Below are 19718 nucleotides of genomic sequence, written 5' to 3' on the forward strand. Positions count from 1 at the left end.
ATCATCCATTCTCTTATATATTCTTCCTGGAGAAAGTCATAGCTTCCATCAGCTTTGGAAGGAACCAGGACCCAAAAGTGTGCACTCTGGTTACCATGGGAAATGTGGGGCTCAAGAGGAAGAGAACATTATATAGACTTACTAACGGACAGATAACCTTCTGGATATGCATTTGTACAAAAATGTCTCCAAATCTTTCTACTCTCTCCATTCCTGGAGCCCTGGGCATTAAGAAGGGAGCTGTAGCATCTACAGTTCTGGTGGGCAGAGAGATAGTAGGGGACAGGCCTGGAGCTTTCGTGGTTTGTCATCAGGAATGAGAACTTCATGGGGAGATATCTTTGGACTTCAAATATATTATCAGCATCCTACCCCTGAGACAGTGGGGGGCCTCAGGAATTTACCCTCCCCACTCCACAAAGTCCTTGGTAAAAGTGTACTTCAGGAGGGTAGGGTACCAGAGATAAATCATGACCATGCATGACAGCAGGGACCTCCCTTCCTGCCCCGAGTTACTGAGGCAACTCTGCCACCTGGCCTACTTAGATGACCTGACACAGGCTAGGCCCTCTTCTTCCATGTATCCAAGGGGCACTCACTTATCAAACAGACACCCAGTTCCCTGCTGTGAATCACTGTGGGTGGATCATGGTGTTTCCTAACCCCCTACCCTCCATCATGTGTCCCTAGTTGCTCTCAAGACACCAGCTTGACAATTTTATTTCATTCTTCAGAATTTCTGGGCTACCCATTTGGGGACTCCAACCTCTTTACCTGTGAAAACTTTCTGGGCCTCATGATACCTTAAGTGTGATTCCTTCTAGGGCCATGCCTCAGAGTTGGTTCTTCCTTGGAGAGGTGCTACATCTGATCTTTTTGTCTTGTTTGGATCTTAGTTATTATTATTTTAAGAACAACATTTGCTGGTAAAAATATGACCCATAAATCAACTCCTCTGTTTTTTCCTATGTATCAGTCATAGTTCAGTCTTCTAGTGGGTGTAGTTGGTGGACAACAGGTAGGAGCACCTAGCATGGAGGAGCATCCAGAATGTTCATAAAACAGACCAAAGATTTACCAATGCTCCCTCCTCCAGGGAGGACAGTCATGGCCCCTCCCTTCTCCTGTCACATCCATTTCTTGGGTACTCTGCATTGGAGCTCTTTCTTCCTGCTGTCCCCATCTCCTAAGCCTGGAAGTGGATGAGGGTCATGGCCTCGGCACTTAGCACAGGGCCTGGCAGGTGGCTGTGTTGCCTAACGTTTTTTGGAACAATCAGATGGATGATTGAAAAGCTTCCTGGGAGTGGGGCACTGGGGATACAGCCCAGGTGGGAGACCGCTTGCCTAGCTAGCATTTATGAAACCCTGGGTTTACCAGTCAGCACCGTAGAAACAGGTGTGGTTTCACATGACTGTAAGCCTAGCATCTGGGAAGTGGGGACAGGAGGAAGACGAAAAGTTTGACATCATCTTCAGCTACATAGGGAGTTCAAGGCCAGCTTGGGCTATGAGAGGGAAAGTGACAGAGATAGAGAGAGAAAGGGAGGGAGGGAGAGAAAGAGAGAGAGAGAGAGATGAGAGAGAGAGAGAGAGAGAGAGAGAGAGAGAGAGAGAGAGCCTGCTTTTACTTCATTGAACCCCCACCCCCGTTCCTAACAGCCTTCTCCTAATAAGGCACCCACCTATTTGATCTGGTCCTGCCCCAGAGTTTTAAATTTTCTGGGGTTCTTAACCTCATGACTGCAAAGCTTCCTTTGGTTTCTACATTGTTTCAATATTTCCTTTGCTGTGGCCCAAGGGCGAGCACCTGCAGCTGGGAGGCACATGGGAGTCAAGGACCCAAGGACCAGACAGGAAGCCAAGCCAGGAACAGAGCCTGACCTTCTGAAGCTCTCCCACTGTGTGGGGCCAAGGAGGACAAGAAATGAGGAGCACTCGGGTTAATGGGAAGGGACACTGACCAGAGACCTGGTGGCCTTCAGAGGCAGTGATGGAAGGCAGCCGCTGAGGACGCAGCTGTCCCCAGTGGCAAACATCTCTGCTGCTGCTGCTGCTTCACTTCTCCGGTGTCACTCAATGTTCACCCTAAGTATTTACAGATATGTTCCCATGGCAACAGGCCACAAAGCTACTCTCACAATTGTGTTTTCTCAAATGTATTTCTCTGCCTGATAGCATGGAGTTCCCTGGAAGCTGGCCAGGTTGTGAGTCATATTCCAAGTCTTGGGCTCTGGCTATCCTCTCCGCCTCCTACTCTGGGGCCAACAGCCTGACCCCACACACTCGTAAGTCAGACTCCCCTAGCTCATAGGCCTGACACTCAGAACCCACCAGCCTTCACCACTCATGTCCTCTCACTCTCTGGATCCATTGCCAGCATCCCTTCTCTAAGAAGCCACTCAGAGCTTCCTTCACCCCGCCAGACAGATCTAAGCCTCTGGACCATGCTTCAGAGGAGAGGAGCCTTTCCTCTAGCCTCTGGCCCTTGGCTCCTGCTGCTACTGTTCATGCCCTCCGCTTGCACGTCCCATGCCCCATCCCTGTCTCTTGACAGTGCACATGAGTCCCTGCCCTGCGAATTCAGCAATCCATCCTATTGTTCATTGTTCAAGGTGAAAAGATAGAAGGGGAACAGAGAGTTCCTCAAGGCATGGAGCTTATCTGTCAGTGGAGGAGGTATCCACAAAGGTTAAGAAAGGGTGGCGGTAATGGTATGTGAACAGAATAAAAATGTGACAGATAGGTGGGCCTTGGTGAGACAAGGTGAGTGGAAGTGACATCTGGGGAAGCGATGCTCACCAAAGGGAACAAAGGATAGGGCAAGGATATTGGAGGGATACCCATGAGGCAAGGCGGCAGGGCCAGGGGATGAGGCATCACAGAGGCAGCTGCAGCAGGGCATATAGAGATTTGGAAGTCACATCTGAATGGAATTGACATGCACTTGCTAGGCCCACTGCTTCAAAGGGAATGTAGAGTCCAGGTAGAGGACAAGAAGACTCCAGTGTTACCTTCTGCGACTCACACTGTAGGGAGGGCCAATCACTAGCTGTGTCTCCAAATGCCCCTTATGACCAAGCATGATCTTGTTCTTGACCAATCCTTCAGTGGATGCCACCCCAGAAGAAAGAGACAGGACTCCCTCTAGTGAACCAACACCTTCCTGAGCAAACTCACTGCATCCAGCTCCCAGCTAGCACTCCCAGGGAGGACTGCTTCTACCCTGAGCAGCTCGCCCCACACCATATTCTCCCTGCATCCGGCCATGCTGAAGGGCTACTTGATGCAAAGCAGGATGATGGAGCAGAAGGTTTCTCCCTGCTCAACTCCCCACTCCCCTGGGAACTCACCTATTCTGTGCTGTCCCTTCTCCTAATCCACATGCCATGGGGGTCGCTTGAAGGCCCTTCTCCTTCAGAACCTGTTAGAAGCCAGAAGGCACTGGCTGCTAATGGTTCTTCCCGTGGTTATATCACTAGTACAGACTAGCTAAGTCGCTACCTGCAGTTAATGTTGTAAACAATACTGATGGTATGGGAAGTGTTGAGTTCTCTTGTTCTTGCGCATCATGGAGCCAAGGTGCTCCAGCCAAGGACATCAGTGACAGAGCCTGCAGAAAGTGCCACTCTGCAGGAGCTGGGTACCCAGCAGGCTGCTGAGCAGGCAACTGAACTGAACATGTTGTCAGGAACAAGAAGCCACAGGATTAAGGTTGGCCATGGCAGGGAAGGCCTTCAAGACTCTGGGGCATTCAGCAAAGCAGAGCACTTTCCAGGAGCATTATGTGGGATAGAGAATGGGTGGGAGCACTTTCTTTGTCTCTCCAGGTGAGGACAAGTCGTGCTGGAGGCTGGGGCCAGAGGTACTTGTGAGTGGAGATGTGAATGGAGCCTGCTGCCTGAGGAGGCTGAACCAGTTGGGAACAAGGGCAGATCTTGTTCTAATGTCAGCCAGTTTGCTCATACACTCCCTGGCCTCCTGCAAGACTTCCCCTGCAGTGGGGAGAGATTAATAGTTGAAATGCACGGAAGGAGGGCTCTTTCATCCACTACCCACCCCTCAGTTCTCCCCGAAAAGAAAACAGTTGTTGAAATTGAAAAATGGTGTTCAGTGGAGGGTTTAAAGACATTTTGAATTTAAAACATATTTTAAAGGTCATTTTAAGCAGTAATTACGTTCTAATGTTGGGGCTCTTAGTAAAAAGCAAGAGTCCCTTGGTTACATTAGCCCAAATGTGAAGCAACAAGAGCTGGGTTTCTAGGAGCCCTCAGAACCCAGTGGAGGGACTTGTGGGGGTAGTGGGGAGGTAAGCTGGGTATGGCCTGTACTCCCATCCACATCCCACATCATGCCCCCTTGGGTCCCCAGGTACAATAAGCCACATACTTAAGCTTGGCCCTGGCAGAGAAGGATCTTTCAAGACCCTCTTGGGGGTCTGCCATATCAGTGACTTTGAGACTCACAAGGAGTGGAACATGTAAGCTTCCAAACATGGTCCTTCATGAGTGCTCCCAGCAACAGGCTCTCCAACTGTTGTGGGACAGCTGGGTCTGGGGTTGGGGGTAGGGAGGTACTGGTGAGCTCGTGCCAGGCTTCAAGGCCCATGTCTGTACTTCACAGCCTGTGGTCCACATTACTTTGGGACAGGATGAGGGCACTGGCTATTTATTTGAAAGTCAACATTTTCTATCCTCCATCTCCAGCTAGCAGTCCCCAAACCCAGCCCAAAGCCTGCCGTCTCCTCCTTGGAGCATGCCTCCCTGCTTCTGTAGAAAGCCTCACCCATTTAAATAAACACACACACACACACACACACACACACACACACACACACACACACACACACTTGTGGAAAGGCTGACTCTGAAATCTGTGAGCACCTACTGTTCTCCAGTCTTGAGATTCTGGAAGAGCTTGGATGCCCTTAACAAGGGAGGAGGCTTGCAGCTGGGTTTGTAGTACCACAGGCATTGCATTTAATTTGGGAGGGATTCATGACTGAGATATGAGGGCCATTAACAGAAGGACAAACTAAAGAAGGAATAACCAAACGCTTTGAGTAAGGAAATACGCAGCAGCTTTCGCAATTGGGGAAGGCTTCAGCCACCTCTTCAAAGACAGAGCACAGGCTGTGTGGTGAGGAGCACAAAATGCACTTGGGACAGGACTCTTTGTTCAATGCTCTGCCCTACCCATCTAGTTGGGGCAGGTGGACAAGAGCACCCAAAATGACATCCATCGGACTGGGAGTAGGTCTGTGAAGGAGACCCATGCTGCAGCACCTGCATCTCTGAGAGAGGACTGGGAGCAGACAGGGACTGGTGGCACTGGGAAGCCAACTTCTGGGCACTGGGATGGGTGATGGGTGTGTAGGATGTGGTCTGGGACTCAACCCAGGAGGTGGCTGTGGGTGGCGCGGAACAGAAGCAGGGGAAGGGGCAAAATATAAAAATATCCAGGAGTGGCGCAGCGCCGGGCCACAGCGTTATTAAACTAAAGCGTCTTATAAATTTCGAGCCATTAATAACAGGCTGCCTCCACGTCGGGATAATTTATTCAAATTGCGGGTCCCGGGATGGAGGAGCAGATGTTTCAGAGCTGTTGGTGTCACTGAAAGAGTTCCAGGGGAGGAGGGGCTCCCTGCGTGCTGGTGGCAAGGGCTCAGCTGCGCCCCCTCTGTCCCTCTAAGGAATAAATCCCCATCTTTCACAGCACAGGTTACCAAATCCCTATGCTGGGGAAGGCAGGACAAAGTCCTTATTCTTAAGGGACAGCCAACTTAGTTCAATAAATGGAGAAACAAACAGGCACATTAGAATGCAATGCTGCTCTCAACTGGCCTTGTTGAAGTAACAGTTCTCAAATGGGTGTAGCCTGGCACTCAGAGGGTTTGGCCTTCTTTCCTGCATGATCAGATCTTCTGCTGATGACCTGGAAGTGAAGCCTGAGCAGCAGTACTTGGATGGTTTGCCTCCTGCTGGGAAAGACAGAGGGAAGCTGTCCTAGGGCTGCCCTTGGACTCGGTCAGCCCTCTGGGTCAAATCTGAGTCCTGTGGTTGGGTGGGGGCAGGTGTATTAGGACCTCAGGCTGGGTCTGGTCACAATTCCTGGACAGAATTCCAGGAAGCATGTATCAGCCACTGAGTATCTGTCTAGGAGAGGTTCATTTCCTCAGATGAAAGCTCACCTGCCAACTTCCGCCTCTGGCAACTCTCACTCCATGATGTCATTTCTGTACCTAACTCCTTCCTTTCCTAATTGTCCAATGTTGGGGGTGGGGGAAAAGTCATACAGCTCTGCCCAAGTCTTCATGCCTACAAATCCCTATCTCCACTAGCGACACGTGGGTGACAGCACAGGGGACATGCTAGTCTTTATTTCTTACACTTTCCCCCATCATGACAGGAAACCTTGGAAAGATGTGAGCAGCTCCTCCACCCCGTCCCCTGCCCCCATGCCCTGGATTGTGCCTTGCAGTAGCTGAAACACAAATTTTCCTCCTGTTTTTGTTATATGGCCCTGAAGGACTGCCTACTGAGTAGATTTCAAGTGAGACCCAGCCTAGTCGTGGAATGCTGTACCACCCCCTTGAAAGTCCAAGTCTTCTATATGTGAGTTCATAGTCCAGAGGCTCCCAGCCTCCTCTGCTGTCATGCCCTGGTGAGTGATGGTTGGCACACTCATCTCTTCTCTGAAGCTTGATCCCATGCTGCCAGCATGGGATGAGAGGAAAAGGGGCAGTCTCCACTTCCTCCCACCTGGTCCTGACATGCAATGACACGCCTTAGGTAGAGTTCTGGTATGGTAAGAAACCTTATAAATATAGGTCTACGCGGACTCCACCCTTGGCAGGACAGTGTCAGAAGCCAGTGTACAAGGAGAGGTCAGAGAGGTCCCTTTGCCACTTCTGGGATCTGGCTATCTGAGATATAGGGGCTTCTGGAAGACCTGGTGTCAGGAGCCTAGGGTAAGGCTGAGGAGCCACCAAAACCTTCAGCAGGACAAGCCAGGGAGATAAGACCGTGGTGGCTGCCCCTTCCCCCACTGTTTTCTGTCAGCATGGCTGGGAGGCTCAGTGGTAGCTGTCAGGCCTGTGCTGCCCCTGGCACATTGGACCTCCTCCACAGCTCAAGGTTCATTTCCAGTGAAGGAGAAAGTGCAGCCCACACTCGCAGGGCAATCAGCATGCTCTGTGATGAATGGAGCCCGTGTCACTCAGCGAAAATGAATATTTCTTTGCGATAATGGCCAGATGGTAGCAACTCTCCGATCCAAATTAAAACATGCATGATAAATGCCAGGAAAACAGAGGAAGACAAAACCCCAACCTGGAGTGAATTCTCTCTATAAATCTTCCCTCTGTGCCCCTCCCCCACCACAGTGGCCCTGCTAATAGCCATTAAATTATTAAGATGTGCTGCAAGGGGAATGCCAATGTCAGTGGCTCCAGCCCCCTGCCCACCCTGCCTCAGCTTGTGGGACCAAAGTGTAGGCTGATTCTCCACCTGGCCCCACTAGGGAGGGTAGAGCATTTTCAGCCATGGGCACAAGACCGGCATGGCAGAGCAAGCACAGACTGACGCCCATTCCAAGACAAGCGCTGAGGAAGGCAGATATGTCTCCATGGAGATGAGAAATCAACACCATGCCTGACTTTACCGTCAGGCATGCAGAGGGCAGGAGAGGGTGTCTGAGCTGGGGACTCAGTGAGGGGATAGCTAGAGAAAAGAGACCAGCAGGGTGGACTGAGGGGGGCTTGGACTGGTGGCATGCAGCTGGCTAAGCAGTAAGGGTCAAGTGTGCTGGGAGGGTGGGTGTGTGCTGGGGCTTCGGAGGCAGCAGATACTAGGGGAGGGATGGCTTGGTACTGGATTTTTACCTTCTAGTGATGAAGGGCTCCTGAATCTCTGCCTCTATTCCCATAACTTGCCTATCCTCATGGCCAGAGCCTGCATAGTCAGCTTGTTCTTCTGATACACAGGTCGTCTTCCCTGTAGGTGGCCATTCTCCCATGTCCAGGTCCTGTGGGCCCAGACTTTTTTACTTTTTCCTCATTCTCCCTCCAGGAGCCAGACCCCAACACTTAACTCTGGTATTTCTAGGACTCTTTCCCTGGGTCATTTGGTTTCCTTGTTTGTCTCTGGACATGCTCTACACCATGGGGTGTGCATCTCCTATCTCAGTCTAGAACCTACTCCAGCATGAAGAAGCCTCCAGAAGGCCATTCAGACTGCTCCAGTTGGTGCAGACCTCCCTCTGTTCTTGGCACACGCTGTCTCCACTACTCATGTACATCAACAGATCTCCCCACTCTAGCCAGTGACCTTCTCCAGGGCCTAGAGCCCCAGCAGAGGCTGGAAAATAGTTTCCTAGAGTCACACTTCTATCTATGGTTCATAAACTTTGCAGGATAAGGAATATCCTCGTGTGGAAAGTCACTACAAACGGCCATTTATACATAAACTCCAAGCATCCTGAGACACCAAATCCAATTACCCAGGGATGGGTTGTGGTCTTCAGGGTGTTGAGATCACAGGATATCCTTAGTATGGATCCCTGTTGATTTCTGCAAAACTATATTTAAGATGGGCAAGGCCCGGGTGATCCTGGCTGCTTTTCCTCAATGGAATTTCCATGGGCTTTTACTGCCTGCTCTTCCCAGCTGGTCTCCACACTTACATGGCCACAGACAGGTGGCTCTTCCTTCCATCAGCTGGGTGGCTCCTGAACAGGTCCAGCCTTAGACCCTCTCTGAGGTCCCCTATACCCCTCTTCCCCAAAAGCACGGGCAAAGAGAAGGAGAAACCATTGTAGACAGTTGTTCAGCCTTCTCTCTGGATAAGATGGTGGGCTTGGAGGCTGGGAGGGCATGGTTTTGAATGAGCAGTTGTGAGAAGTTCCAAAGCCCCACCAGAAGCCAGCAAGATATGGAGGTGACCAGAAAGACCGAGACAAGGTCTGCCTCAAGGAAGTCAACTGCCTCCCAGCTCTTGTTTCTCACTCCATAGATGGAGATGCTGCTCTGTCAAGCACTTAGGGCTGCTCCCAGGGGTGAGGCTGTCACACTATAAGCTCTGGATGACTCAGTGGCAGGATTGGCGCACCACTGTCTCTTCCCATCCTCTAGAGTCCCAGCATGCCTTTGTGCTGCGTGCCTTTGACAAAGCCCTGTATCTCCAACCTTAGGTGGGGGAGGGCAGGTGGGCAGACTGTAAAATAAAATGACAAGAGCCAAGGCCTTTTGGATCTAGAAGAATGAGCATGCACACCTACACTTGTGTGTATCGAGGTTGACTCGGGGCCTCCCACCTCGGGGCCTGCCCAAGCCTGCAGTCCTATTTTAGAACCATATTTTCCCTGTTCCCTGCTACTTACGGCCCAGTCTTCTGGATCCAGGCCAGTGAGAGAACTCGTCTCAAAAAACAAACAAGCAGAACAATCAAAACACAAAAACAAAACAAAGCAAAAACAAGGTAGGGCTGGCAAATGGCCCACAGGGGGAAAGGCGCCTGCTCCCAGGACCCACAGGGGAGAAAGAGAGGACCAACTCCTAGTCCTCCGAGTTTCACACATGCATGCACCAACACACACATATAAACTCCAAGTCCATGTTTCTCCACACTTTCCCAACCAAACCCATTCTTCTACAGTTTTAAAATTATCTGGAATGCCACCCACATCCCTGCCATCCTTGTCTCCACTTTCATGCCTTTGCTGTGACAGCCCATGTGCTCCCTATTATCTCATTATCACCACGTCTTGGAAGCCTCCCCTGTCCTGGTAATCACATACCTAGCCCAGTGGAGGTTCTGGGCGGTATAATTTCTATTAGCACTTGATTCATCACACCTCATCAGAGGTCCTCACCCTGTCACCGGCTCCTTTTTCCCATATACCAGACTAAAAATAACAGGACAATAACCACAGTTACCATGAGGGGGCACCCCACAGTTTGCAAAAAGAAGTTTATGGCATGGTTATCAGGGAGTCTAGAGTCAGAACCCAGAGGGGAAGCTTGGGCCTATCTCTGCCCAGCTCTTTCCTTGGGCAAATGCTGAACAACCCTACAACCCCATTTGTACCATGTTACCCCCTAACTTTCAGATCTGGGAGTGTGTCCCTTTATCTAAACACCTCTGTTCAAAGCTCCTTGTGACACTCAGGCTCCCTACACCTTACCTAAACCCTCAAAGCCAGACATCCTGCATCCTGGCTCACAGAGAGTTCCTCGCCCACTTGGGTTCCTCTCATTTTCCCACAGAGCAAGCTCAGCTTGATGCCTCCATCTCTGGCTCACACAGTCTATTCCCCTTTCCTGTTCTGTTCCTTTAACCCCATAACCATGCCCATATTCTTATCAAACTGTCTTGGTGAGCTGTATCAGGAGCCTGAAAACACTGGGTATTTTGCTCCTTTGCTGAGGCCTGCCCGGCCAAGGAAGCACTTCCTGCCTCTCATTGTCCCCATCTTCCCTAGAAGTGGGAACACCCTCCTGTGTGCTCACACAGTGCAGGGGACAGGATGCTCTGGGAGTGACTATGGGATGGTTCACCAGAGGGGGCCCAGTCCCCTCTCTCTGTCATTCCTATTCCCAGATGCACAGGCAGGAGGCACTTTTAAATATCATCCAGAAGGCCATTTGCCATGATTAATACCCCATTTCCCCTGAAACCGTTGTTTGCTAAATTAGCTGGGGCCAGAGGGAATTTGTTTGAGGAGCTTGAGTTTCAACTTAACTTTCTTGATGCTTAAAACAAAGCAGAACAAGACAAAACAGAAAAACCCGCTTTAAAACCAAAATGCAGATCAAGCTTTGCGCCCTCCCCCAGCTGAAAACCTAGAGTCCATTTACATTTAGCAGGTTTGCAGTTAATTATATTTTCACACCTGTGGCGGGAGTTACAGATGTATTTATAATGTGTGTCTGCCCCACTGGAGTGCCTTGGGGCCTCCCTAGGGACCCTTCCCCATGGAGTCACCTCCCCAACCACAAAGACCTGTCTTCACAGGTCTATTTGGTGTAGCTGTATAAATTAGCAGAGGCTGCTCAATATTAAAAACTCCTTTTCCAGTGGGGAAAGAAAGGAGACAAAGATTCCTTTGAGTCAGAAAAGATGGACGGGTTTTCAGAATAAAAGCCACAAGGTAGAGTGAGCCTTGCCTGTGGTGTGTGAAGAGCTGGAGATGTGTAAGCAAAATGAGAAACTCTTTGCAGATATGTTATTGAACTTGATTGGGGGGGGGGCGCATCTTGGTTGGACAGCCTGGCTTAGTGGTTAAGTTTGCCATCTCTTTGTCCTTCCAAGTCTTTCAGACTGCATGCTTAGGGCTGTGTTGTTTTGTTTGTTTGTTTTTGTTTACTCCAGCAGTAGTCCAAAATGAACTGGGGGCATGGGCTTTGAGGTTGGTTCAAGGGAAAAACATAATACAAATTGGGTAATTCCAATGGAGGTTACCACAGGCCTGAGACAGGAGCCTGGGGGGTTGTGGAGTTGTCTGTCTCTCTCTCTCTCTCTCTCTCTCTCTCTCTCTCTCTCTCTGTGTGTGTGTGTGTGTGTGTGTGTGTGTGTGTGTGTGTGTGTGGTATGTACATATGTGTGCATTTGAGGCCCAGGTTAACCTAAGGTTTTGTTCCTCAGATGCTGTCCACATTGTTTTGCTTTTTACACAGTTTAGTTGTAGTTTAACCTCAATTGGCCTTTTAATTTTTTTTTATCTTATTAATTTTGTGTTCTTGATTGGGAAAAGGCCAGCACACACATGTGTGGAAGTCAGAGGCCAGCCGGAAGGAGTCCATTCCCTCTTTCTACCACGTGGGTCATAAGGATTGAATTCAGGTGGCCAGCTTGGCAGCAGCTGCCTCTTTTTTCCCACTGAGCCATCCTGCTGACCACTCCCTGTGTTTTTGTTTGTTTGCAGTCAGCTTCAGGGACTTCTCTCTGCCTGTCCATCACTGGGATCACACATGTGTGCCACCCTGCTCGGCTTTTTCATGTGGGCTCTGCAGATTGAATTTAGGCTGTCACACTTGTGTGGCAAGTACTTTACTGACTGAGCCATCTTTGCCCCTTTCCATCCTTAAATGGGAGGGACTAGGTGAGGGGCAGAACCACTCCTGGGCCTCTCTAGGCCGACATGGCCAAAAATGAAATTAGCTGCCCTAGCTTTGCCATGGTAGTCCTTCAAGGGACTAACTCTGAGTCCCTATGATTCAGGGAATCCCGAATCCCAGTTCTGAAATAAGTTCAGGAGGACAAGCAAAGCCCACACATACTCAAACACAAATATGCATACATGGGGAGGTTGCTGTCCAGTCCAGCTCCCAAAAACTGCTGTGGGGACTCAGAAAATGCAGGGGCAGTTGAAGTGTGAACATTTTGTGCTCCTAAGTGTGGGCAGGCCCCTGCTGCAGGGCCTCAGTCACCAGCCACATTCTGCTGGCTAGAGTTGCTCATTCCTGGATCCTCTGGGCAACTCCAAACTAAAGGTCAGTGTGTGTGGAATCAGGACAAAGCCCTGTGATCTACAGACTCAGGATGGCTTCAGGTTGGCGGCACCGCCCTCCAGCTTTTCTCTGCTCTGCAACCCTCCCACCTGCCTGGCCTGAGGGCTTCCTCTGTGGAACACAAGAGGGGCTTCTGTTCTGCCAGCTTTGGGCCAGTGAGGCATCCATTGCCTCCGAAGATGAAAAAATGAACACTTTTTTTTTTTTAAATAGTGCATTTCTGCAAAGCAGGGTCAGCCTGCAAGTCCATTTCATCAGAACACACTGTAAATGGCTTTGGAGTGTAAGAGGATTGTATTGTTAGAAGAGCACAGAAGTGGGAAATGCAGCATCTGGAGGTCAATAGTTATGGCCACGGGTCTCCCCCAGCCATGTGCCTGGGCCAGAACCACTGCAGGAGCAGACAGCTGCCCTGCCTGGACTCATACCCCTCAGCTGGTTGCCCAAAGCCCCCGGGAACCCTTACAGACCACACGTGGTCTGTCTGTTTAGAAATAGAATAATGCTTGGAGGAGAAATGAGGAACGTAATAGGATTTCAAAAGCCACAGGACCCGATGGGGCTACAGATGGTAGAGGGGCTGGGAGGAGGGAAGGGGGCCTGGGTTTATGGTGGGGAACGTGGCCTCAGGGAGGGCCTGGGATCTGCATCACATGCATCGTGTCCAACCTCATTAGCTGGCCCAGCGGGACTCCACTGCCACACTGGTGTGTCTGCCATGAGGAAAGGATGCTCTGAAGATGCTGTTATGGACTGGGGGGGGGCAGCAAAAGGCTAAAGAACACAGCTAACTTACTCAGCCAGCACCTGCCTAGGGTGGGTGGATGCAAGGGCAAGCCTGATGACTAATGAGGGTGGAGCTACAGCTGCTACAGTCTTCCCCTTCCTTCCCTTACCCTGCGCGGTTCTAGGTTCTAGCAGAGACAGAAGAGTCGGGGACCCAGAAAGAGAGAGAGAGAGAGAGAGAGGGGGGGGGAGAGCAGATTGAACTGGGATGTTTGGCTCCAGGCACTTTTGTATGACCTGGGAACTGAGAGGTTCTTCACTTTCTAGAAGCTTCCTTGGGGTGTGTCAATAACTGCTTGCAGTGCTACCTCTCCAGGTTCCTTTGCAGGAAGAGCTTGGGGCACCTTCCATCCTTAGTGTGCCTTGGGGCTTGGGTGGAGGGTGTGTGTCAGAGAGCTTCCTTCCTCACTCATCTGACCTACTTCTCTGAACTTCTTAGGTGTCCCCCTGGGTTCCCTCAGGCTGCCATCTCAGTCTCCCTTTCCTGGCCTGGGAAAACGAAGCCTAGTAGGGAGAGACTTGGCCTGTCTGTTTAATGTGGCCTTAACCTGTTCCAGCCAAAGGTCAGATGATTGCTGATTTAATCCAGTCATGTCTTTAAGCAGTTAGGCCTGATTCTGCCAGAGCGGTGACTGCTTTCTGTGTCTATTCGGCTGTGAACTTTCTCCAGAGCTAAGCATGGAGGACAGTAGGGCACACCACGGAAGATTGGAACCTTGCTCATGCTCCTGCTGGAGGCCTTTCAAAGGCCAGACCTGTCAGCTTTAGGCAGGGCATCTGGAAACAGTGACCTGCTAAGAGTTGGCCTGTTAGCCCCAGGCTCTGATGGACCCAGCCTTCATGCTGGTTCTCATGTGGCTAGAACAGAAGAGGAAAAGAACCTTGCTACCGTTCCTATCAACCCAACTAAGCAAGACATCTGTACTGGAGCTCTGCAGGTTAAAAAAAAAAAAAAAAAAAAAAAAAAAATGCCAGCGCCAGCCTTACACTTACAGCTCTGTTGACATCTGCTCATGCCCATTCCCAGAACCCCATGGAATGAGAATGGAGCCTTGGAATGCCTGAGCTAGCAGTTGCCTCTGTGTGGACAGGGTGTGGTCAGAAGCCTTCTTCCGCCTCCGGCAAAGGTCTCTTTCCTGACCTGGAAGGCAGTTGGGTAGAGACCCCAGAGGCACATGTATGTCCCAGGCTCCAAGTCTTTGGAATATTGAGTGGCCTGGGAGTAGAGCTGCCGGGTCTGAGATGAAGATGAAGATGCACCCTGGGTAGGTCTGGGCCCCCGCATCACTGTTTCTGGGGTACTTCCTTTCCTGCCCCTCCCAGTTCCAACACACATCCCCAAGCCCCGCCTCCCCACTCCTGTTTCCCTCTTTCATATTCTTTTCTTTAAAGAAAAAGTTGTGGTGTGTGTGTGTGTGTGTGTGTGTGTGTGTGTGTGTGTCTGTGTCTGCGTAGGCTGATAGAGAATGCCTTCCTCCATCAGTCTCTACCCTATTGTGTTAAGATGGTCTCTCACTGAACCTGAGCCCTCCTATAGGCTGGACTGACTGCCCAAGAAGCCTCAGCTGCTCGGCTCCTCCTGTCTCTTCATACCTTGCCTCTTATGCCTGCTCAGTGACAGGATTGCAGACCCCTAACATATACTCAGCTTTTTACCTAGGTGCTGGAGGCTTGAACTCAGGTCCTCCTGACTCAAGCACTTTACCCCCTGAGCCCTCTCCTCTCCGCAACCCATTTCTTCTCACCCTTCCTTCTTACCCGCTGCATTCCCCCACCCCTCCCTCCCTTCCACACCTCTCTCCTCTTCTTTATTCCTTTAATCATTTTCACCTTCCCCTCCTTCCTTTCCCTCCCTCCCCCACAAGAAATATTTAATGGATATTAGATTATTTTAAACCAACTTTCTTATTTAAAAAATAGCTTGGTGATAGTGCTGACTCAGGACCATCTCCCTGTTTAATATTGAATATGCAATTAATAGATAGATGTTTAGGTTCGGCTCTCCTCCCCCCCACCCCCTCCACCGCAGCAAGAATAAAAGAGCTGATTAATCTGGCTTGGGGCAAGTGTCAGAGCAGGAGATATATGGGAGAAAGGCGATGAGGTTAGCAGCTTGGAGTTGGAGAGCAACTGCCTCCCAGGCAAGGGATGGGTGAGGAGTATTAGAATAGGCATTCAGCTGGGCTGGGACTCGGGGGATGTCCCTCACCCACATCAGTCCTGGAGAACCTGCTGGAGCCAGGCCTGCCTGATCCCTCTGAGGCTTCTCTAGGAGAAGCCCTCCTTGTTCAGGCCACTCTGGTTTCTCCCCCCCCCCCAGCTCTGGGGATCCCTTTCCTTCAAGTCTAGAAGTGCCGTTGTCTACGCCTGCGTTAACTGCTAGCACTTGCACCGAATAGCCTGCCTGGACTTGAGAGCCACCCTCTGTCATGTGGCTCCCTGAATATGACAGTGAGGCACTGCGTGTCTGGGTGACTTGCACCCAGCTCTTACCGGGCCTGTATTCTGGACACCATTTCTAGGAGAGACCCTGAACCCTGCCATGGGTCTCTTATGCCCTGAGTGAGGCTGAGTAAGGCCATGATCCTGACTTCATCAAGGAGGAAACCAGAGTGGAAAGAGGGAGCCTGTGGACTTGCTCACTTAGGTCCTTTACACTGGAGTACCTCAGTTATCGGGGTTCTGAGTGTTCAGTGAGCCTTCCCTGGGTGAGATGTGTCCGTGCTCTAAGACAGGAGGTGCCTTTGGCTGGCACCAGGTATCTGCTTGAGCCCTGGTGGGTAGGACCTGACGCTCAGGTCAAGAAGGGCCTGGGCCAGATAAGTGCTTGTAACAGGGCTCTAGGGAGTGTTCTGGAAGGAACACTGGGACCAGTGCCACCTTCAGTGACACTGGAGTTTCCCTCATTTCAACTGACTCTGAGTTTTAAGTGTCTTTGGTGTATTTTATTTTCTTGTAAGCTTCTAGGGGAAAAGAAAGAGGAAGAAAAATGGCTAGCCAAGCTTAATGGGTAGTGAAAGCCAGGGGCAGAAGTCCTTGAGTCTGGAGAGATAGTGGCCAAGGGGCATCTGGGCCAAATCCTACTGTGGTGGGAGGCTTGTCAGAAGAAGCCAGGAGACTTTGCAGGAGACAGAAGACAGCTGGGGCTAAACTGATGCCTCCATTTCATCCCCCTGCCCTCCCTCTTGCGTAATGGACTGTCTCCAGACTTCTCTGGCCCCTATGGGCTTGTTAGTTTTATGTCATCTTGACACAGGTTATAGTCATTTGAGATACAGGAACAACCATGATTGAGAAAATGCCTCCATAAAATCAGGATGCAGGCAAGACCATGGAACATTTTCTTAATCAGTGATGGTATGGGAGGGCCCAGCCCATTGTGGACATGTTCCACCTCTGCACAGGTAGTCCTGAGTTCAATAAGAAGTCAGGCAGAGCAGGCCATGGAGAACAAGTCAGTTAGCACCCCTCTAAGGCCTCTGTATCAACTCCTGCCTTCAGGTTCCTGCCTTGTTTAAGTTCCCTGCCCTGACTTCCTTCAATGATGGACCATGATGTGGAAGTGTAACCCAGATAAACCCTTTCCTCCCCAACTTGCTTCTGATCACGGTGTTCCATCATGACAATGGTAGCCAGAACTAGGACACTTTCCCTGGTGATTCTTGTTCTGGGAGGGACCCTTACCTGGTGGATGAGTGGCCAAGACCTCTCACTGCTGACCAAGGTTGGAAGCAGGTGCCCCTTCCCCTTTCCCTGCATTCCAGAGTCTCCTGCTAATGAGGCTGACTGTCTGGTTCATCATCTGCTGAGCCTGTGGGTGCTTGGGTGGGAGAATCTGCCATTGGTGGATAGGACAGTGTCCTCTTGGGGGGGGGGGAGTCCAGGGTCTGATCAGGGACTGAGTTTGTCCACATTTCTGAGGGTAATGTTGAGTGCTGAAGCCAGGCACGTGCAAGGTAAATGTGAAATTGGAGGCTGAGGGTAGACTTCATGTGAAGCAGAAAGGGCAGCATCATCCTTTGCAAGGCTATTAATTAGTCTGGACCCTAGCAGGGCCCCGTGGCTCCCTTCCCTCTCTTGTGCTGAGGCTTCTCCTCCTCTCTCTCAGGTAAGCCTGTATGCTTGGTACCATGGGAAAGGCAGCTGGCTGTGGACAGAATCCAGGCTTGGGTGACAGAGGCCCGACCTTTGATGCTGGAGGTATTCTTTATCATTGTCTCTTACTTCCTTTTCAGAGTGTAGTGTGGTTGAATCCTACCTAGGGGGTATCTAGAGACTGAGCACAGGTCACCCTGGAGCTGAGGTTGGGAAGCAGTGTTGCTACAAAGGCACTGAATTTCCTTCCACCAGAATTGTTGCCTGGTAACAGAGATGTCCCTGGCTGGCCACAAGTCTTGTCTTCCTAAGGCTGAGCGTCTGGGGTTTGTCTATCTATATCTATCTATCTATCTATCTATCTATCTATCTATCTATCTATCATCTGTCTGTCTCTTTCATGTGTGTGCATGGGGTAGCATTTGTGGGTAAAACCATGTCCTTCTCCCTCTGTCCTCTTCCGGACATCTGTCTGCCTGCTTGGATCCACCTTTGCAATCTTTTATCTCCATGCTTGCCTTGTGCGGCCAGGCCTGCACCCTCACCACAGTGCCTGCCTCTCGGATTCTCAGACGTGTTCCTTCACAGCCTTGACTCTTCTTAGAACAAGATCACAAGCATTGCTTCTCTCCTAACGAAGCAACAGTGTTCAAATCCCATCACAGTGGGTTTTTCTTGACAGCACCCAAATGGACACTTTTTTTTTTTTTTTTGCCTAAGAGAATGGAAAAGGATACCTCCTACATGGTTCCTTGGTTCATTAGACAAGTATTAAACCCTTCCCCTCCTGCCTGCAGGCCCCAGTCTCCTAGGCCCTCCCTATTGTCTTTCCACATCATCAGTCACCCAGAACAACAAAGGCCTGCTCCTAACCTTCAGTGGGTTGGGGGAGCAGCAGGAAGAGGAAGAGGTAGGGAGTCGCTGCAGCCAGACAGGGTGGGGGAAGAAAGGAGGAGGAGGGGAGGAGTCAGAGACAAGTGGGCCCTCACGTGAAGGGGGCTGGCGCAGGCAGCTACTACCTCCTCGGCTCTCGCTGTCCGCAGGCTTCACCTGGATCGGCCGGTTCATCTGCAACAGAGAAGAGGAACATCATTACAGGGAACCTGGGGCCAAAGTGCTCAAGAGCACAGATGCCAGTGTGTAGGACACGGCCACATTGGGAACCCACACACCTAGAGACAAGCACATACATTCCTTCAAGGTTCCACCCACCTTCGTCCACCACCTCACCCTCCAAAGCCCAGTACCGCGCATGCATGCAAGAGAGTAGATGGAGGGCCTCTGGGTCGGAGAAGCTATAGGCCTCCTTGCTCCTTGACTAGCTCTCAATACCCTGATACCAGAATTTCAAATACAAGCCTATTTCTCCTCTCTTTACCCAGAAGGTCCTGCTGTACCTGAGGCACACTTGTGGTCCAGCCTTAGGTCCCTCAGCCCAATTGGCTTTGCCGAGTTAGTCCCTGCAGGGTATCAGACTTCAGACCCTGCCATCTCTAAGCCTGGCTGTGAGACAGAGGTGGCGGAGGACTTGGTTCCTATATCTATGTTTAGAGAGGAGCTCAAGGCTGGGGTTACTGAAGGCAGTCAGAGAGATCCGCCGAGGGTAGAACAGACACCACCAATTGTCTAGTGCTTGTCAGGGCACTAAGGCACCGGACTGCCTGCGCAGGCTTCTCCCTGGAACTGGTGCGGTACTACATTTGGCCACTAGGGGTCTCTGAACTCCAAGCTTCTTGGCTCAAACCGCTCTGAGGTTTAGGGTGGTCTTGCCAGCTTTGGGTTCCCGCCGTATTTCAGACAATAAAAATTATAGAAACCACACAATGCGACGTTCTTTATGTCTTCACCATGTTTCTCCTGTATGCCTGCCCACGATCCCTTTTTGCAATTGCATTTCTCTCACAAGAACAGGTCCTAAGAGGCAAGGAGAGCAGCAAAAGCACCCCATTTTAAAGACAGAGAAGCCGAGGCCAAGAGACAGTCAGTCACCTGCTTTCCAGGCCACCTTGCGGCAGAGTCTGCAAAGGCTATTTCTGCACTTGCTCCCACTGCACCTTAAGACCTTCTTGCCAATTTCCCTCCCTTATGGGGCCTGGACCAGCAGTCACAAGCTGCCTCCTGCCTTCCGGTCTAGGATTTGAAGTGAGTTTTGGCTGCATCCAGACAACTGGGGGTTGCAGGGAGGATGTTTGTGACTCAGCAAGGTGAAGCTGAGGCCAGGGGAAGGGCAGAGCTACGCAAGGAAGGACAGAGGCAGCACGCAGGACCGCAGGACCGAGTGAGGGCAGACGGAAGGAGATGCAGGAGCCAAGGCCAGCAAGACAGGCCTC

At 50.9% G+C, this 19718-nt stretch overlaps 1 protein-coding gene across 50 annotated transcripts in view; it reads right to left on the reverse strand.

Moving 5' to 3' along the window:
* Celf4 (CUGBP Elav-like family member 4) overlaps positions 1-19718 on the reverse strand; it is a 275189-nt gene that overhangs the window by 38606 nt on the left and 216865 nt on the right. For 30 of the 50 annotated variants that reach the window (XR_007835666.1, XM_051202189.1, XM_051202163.1 and 27 more), the window contains exon 3: positions 18378-18456. Coding sequence is in view for 49 of the 50 variants with exons in the window: in XM_051202189.1 (XP_051058146.1) it covers positions 18378-18456 (79 nt within the window). In the remaining variant the exon portion in view is untranslated. The remainder of the gene's footprint in view (positions 1-18377; positions 18457-19718) is intronic. The other 20 variants (XM_051202193.1, XM_051202185.1, XM_051202167.1 and 17 more) reach the window with 1 other exon arrangement.

This window comes from Phodopus roborovskii, unplaced genomic scaffold (assembly GCF_943737965.1).
Source record: "Phodopus roborovskii unplaced genomic scaffold, PHOROB, whole genome shotgun sequence".
In the NCBI taxonomy this organism is placed as follows: domain Eukaryota; kingdom Metazoa; phylum Chordata; class Mammalia; order Rodentia; family Cricetidae; genus Phodopus; species Phodopus roborovskii.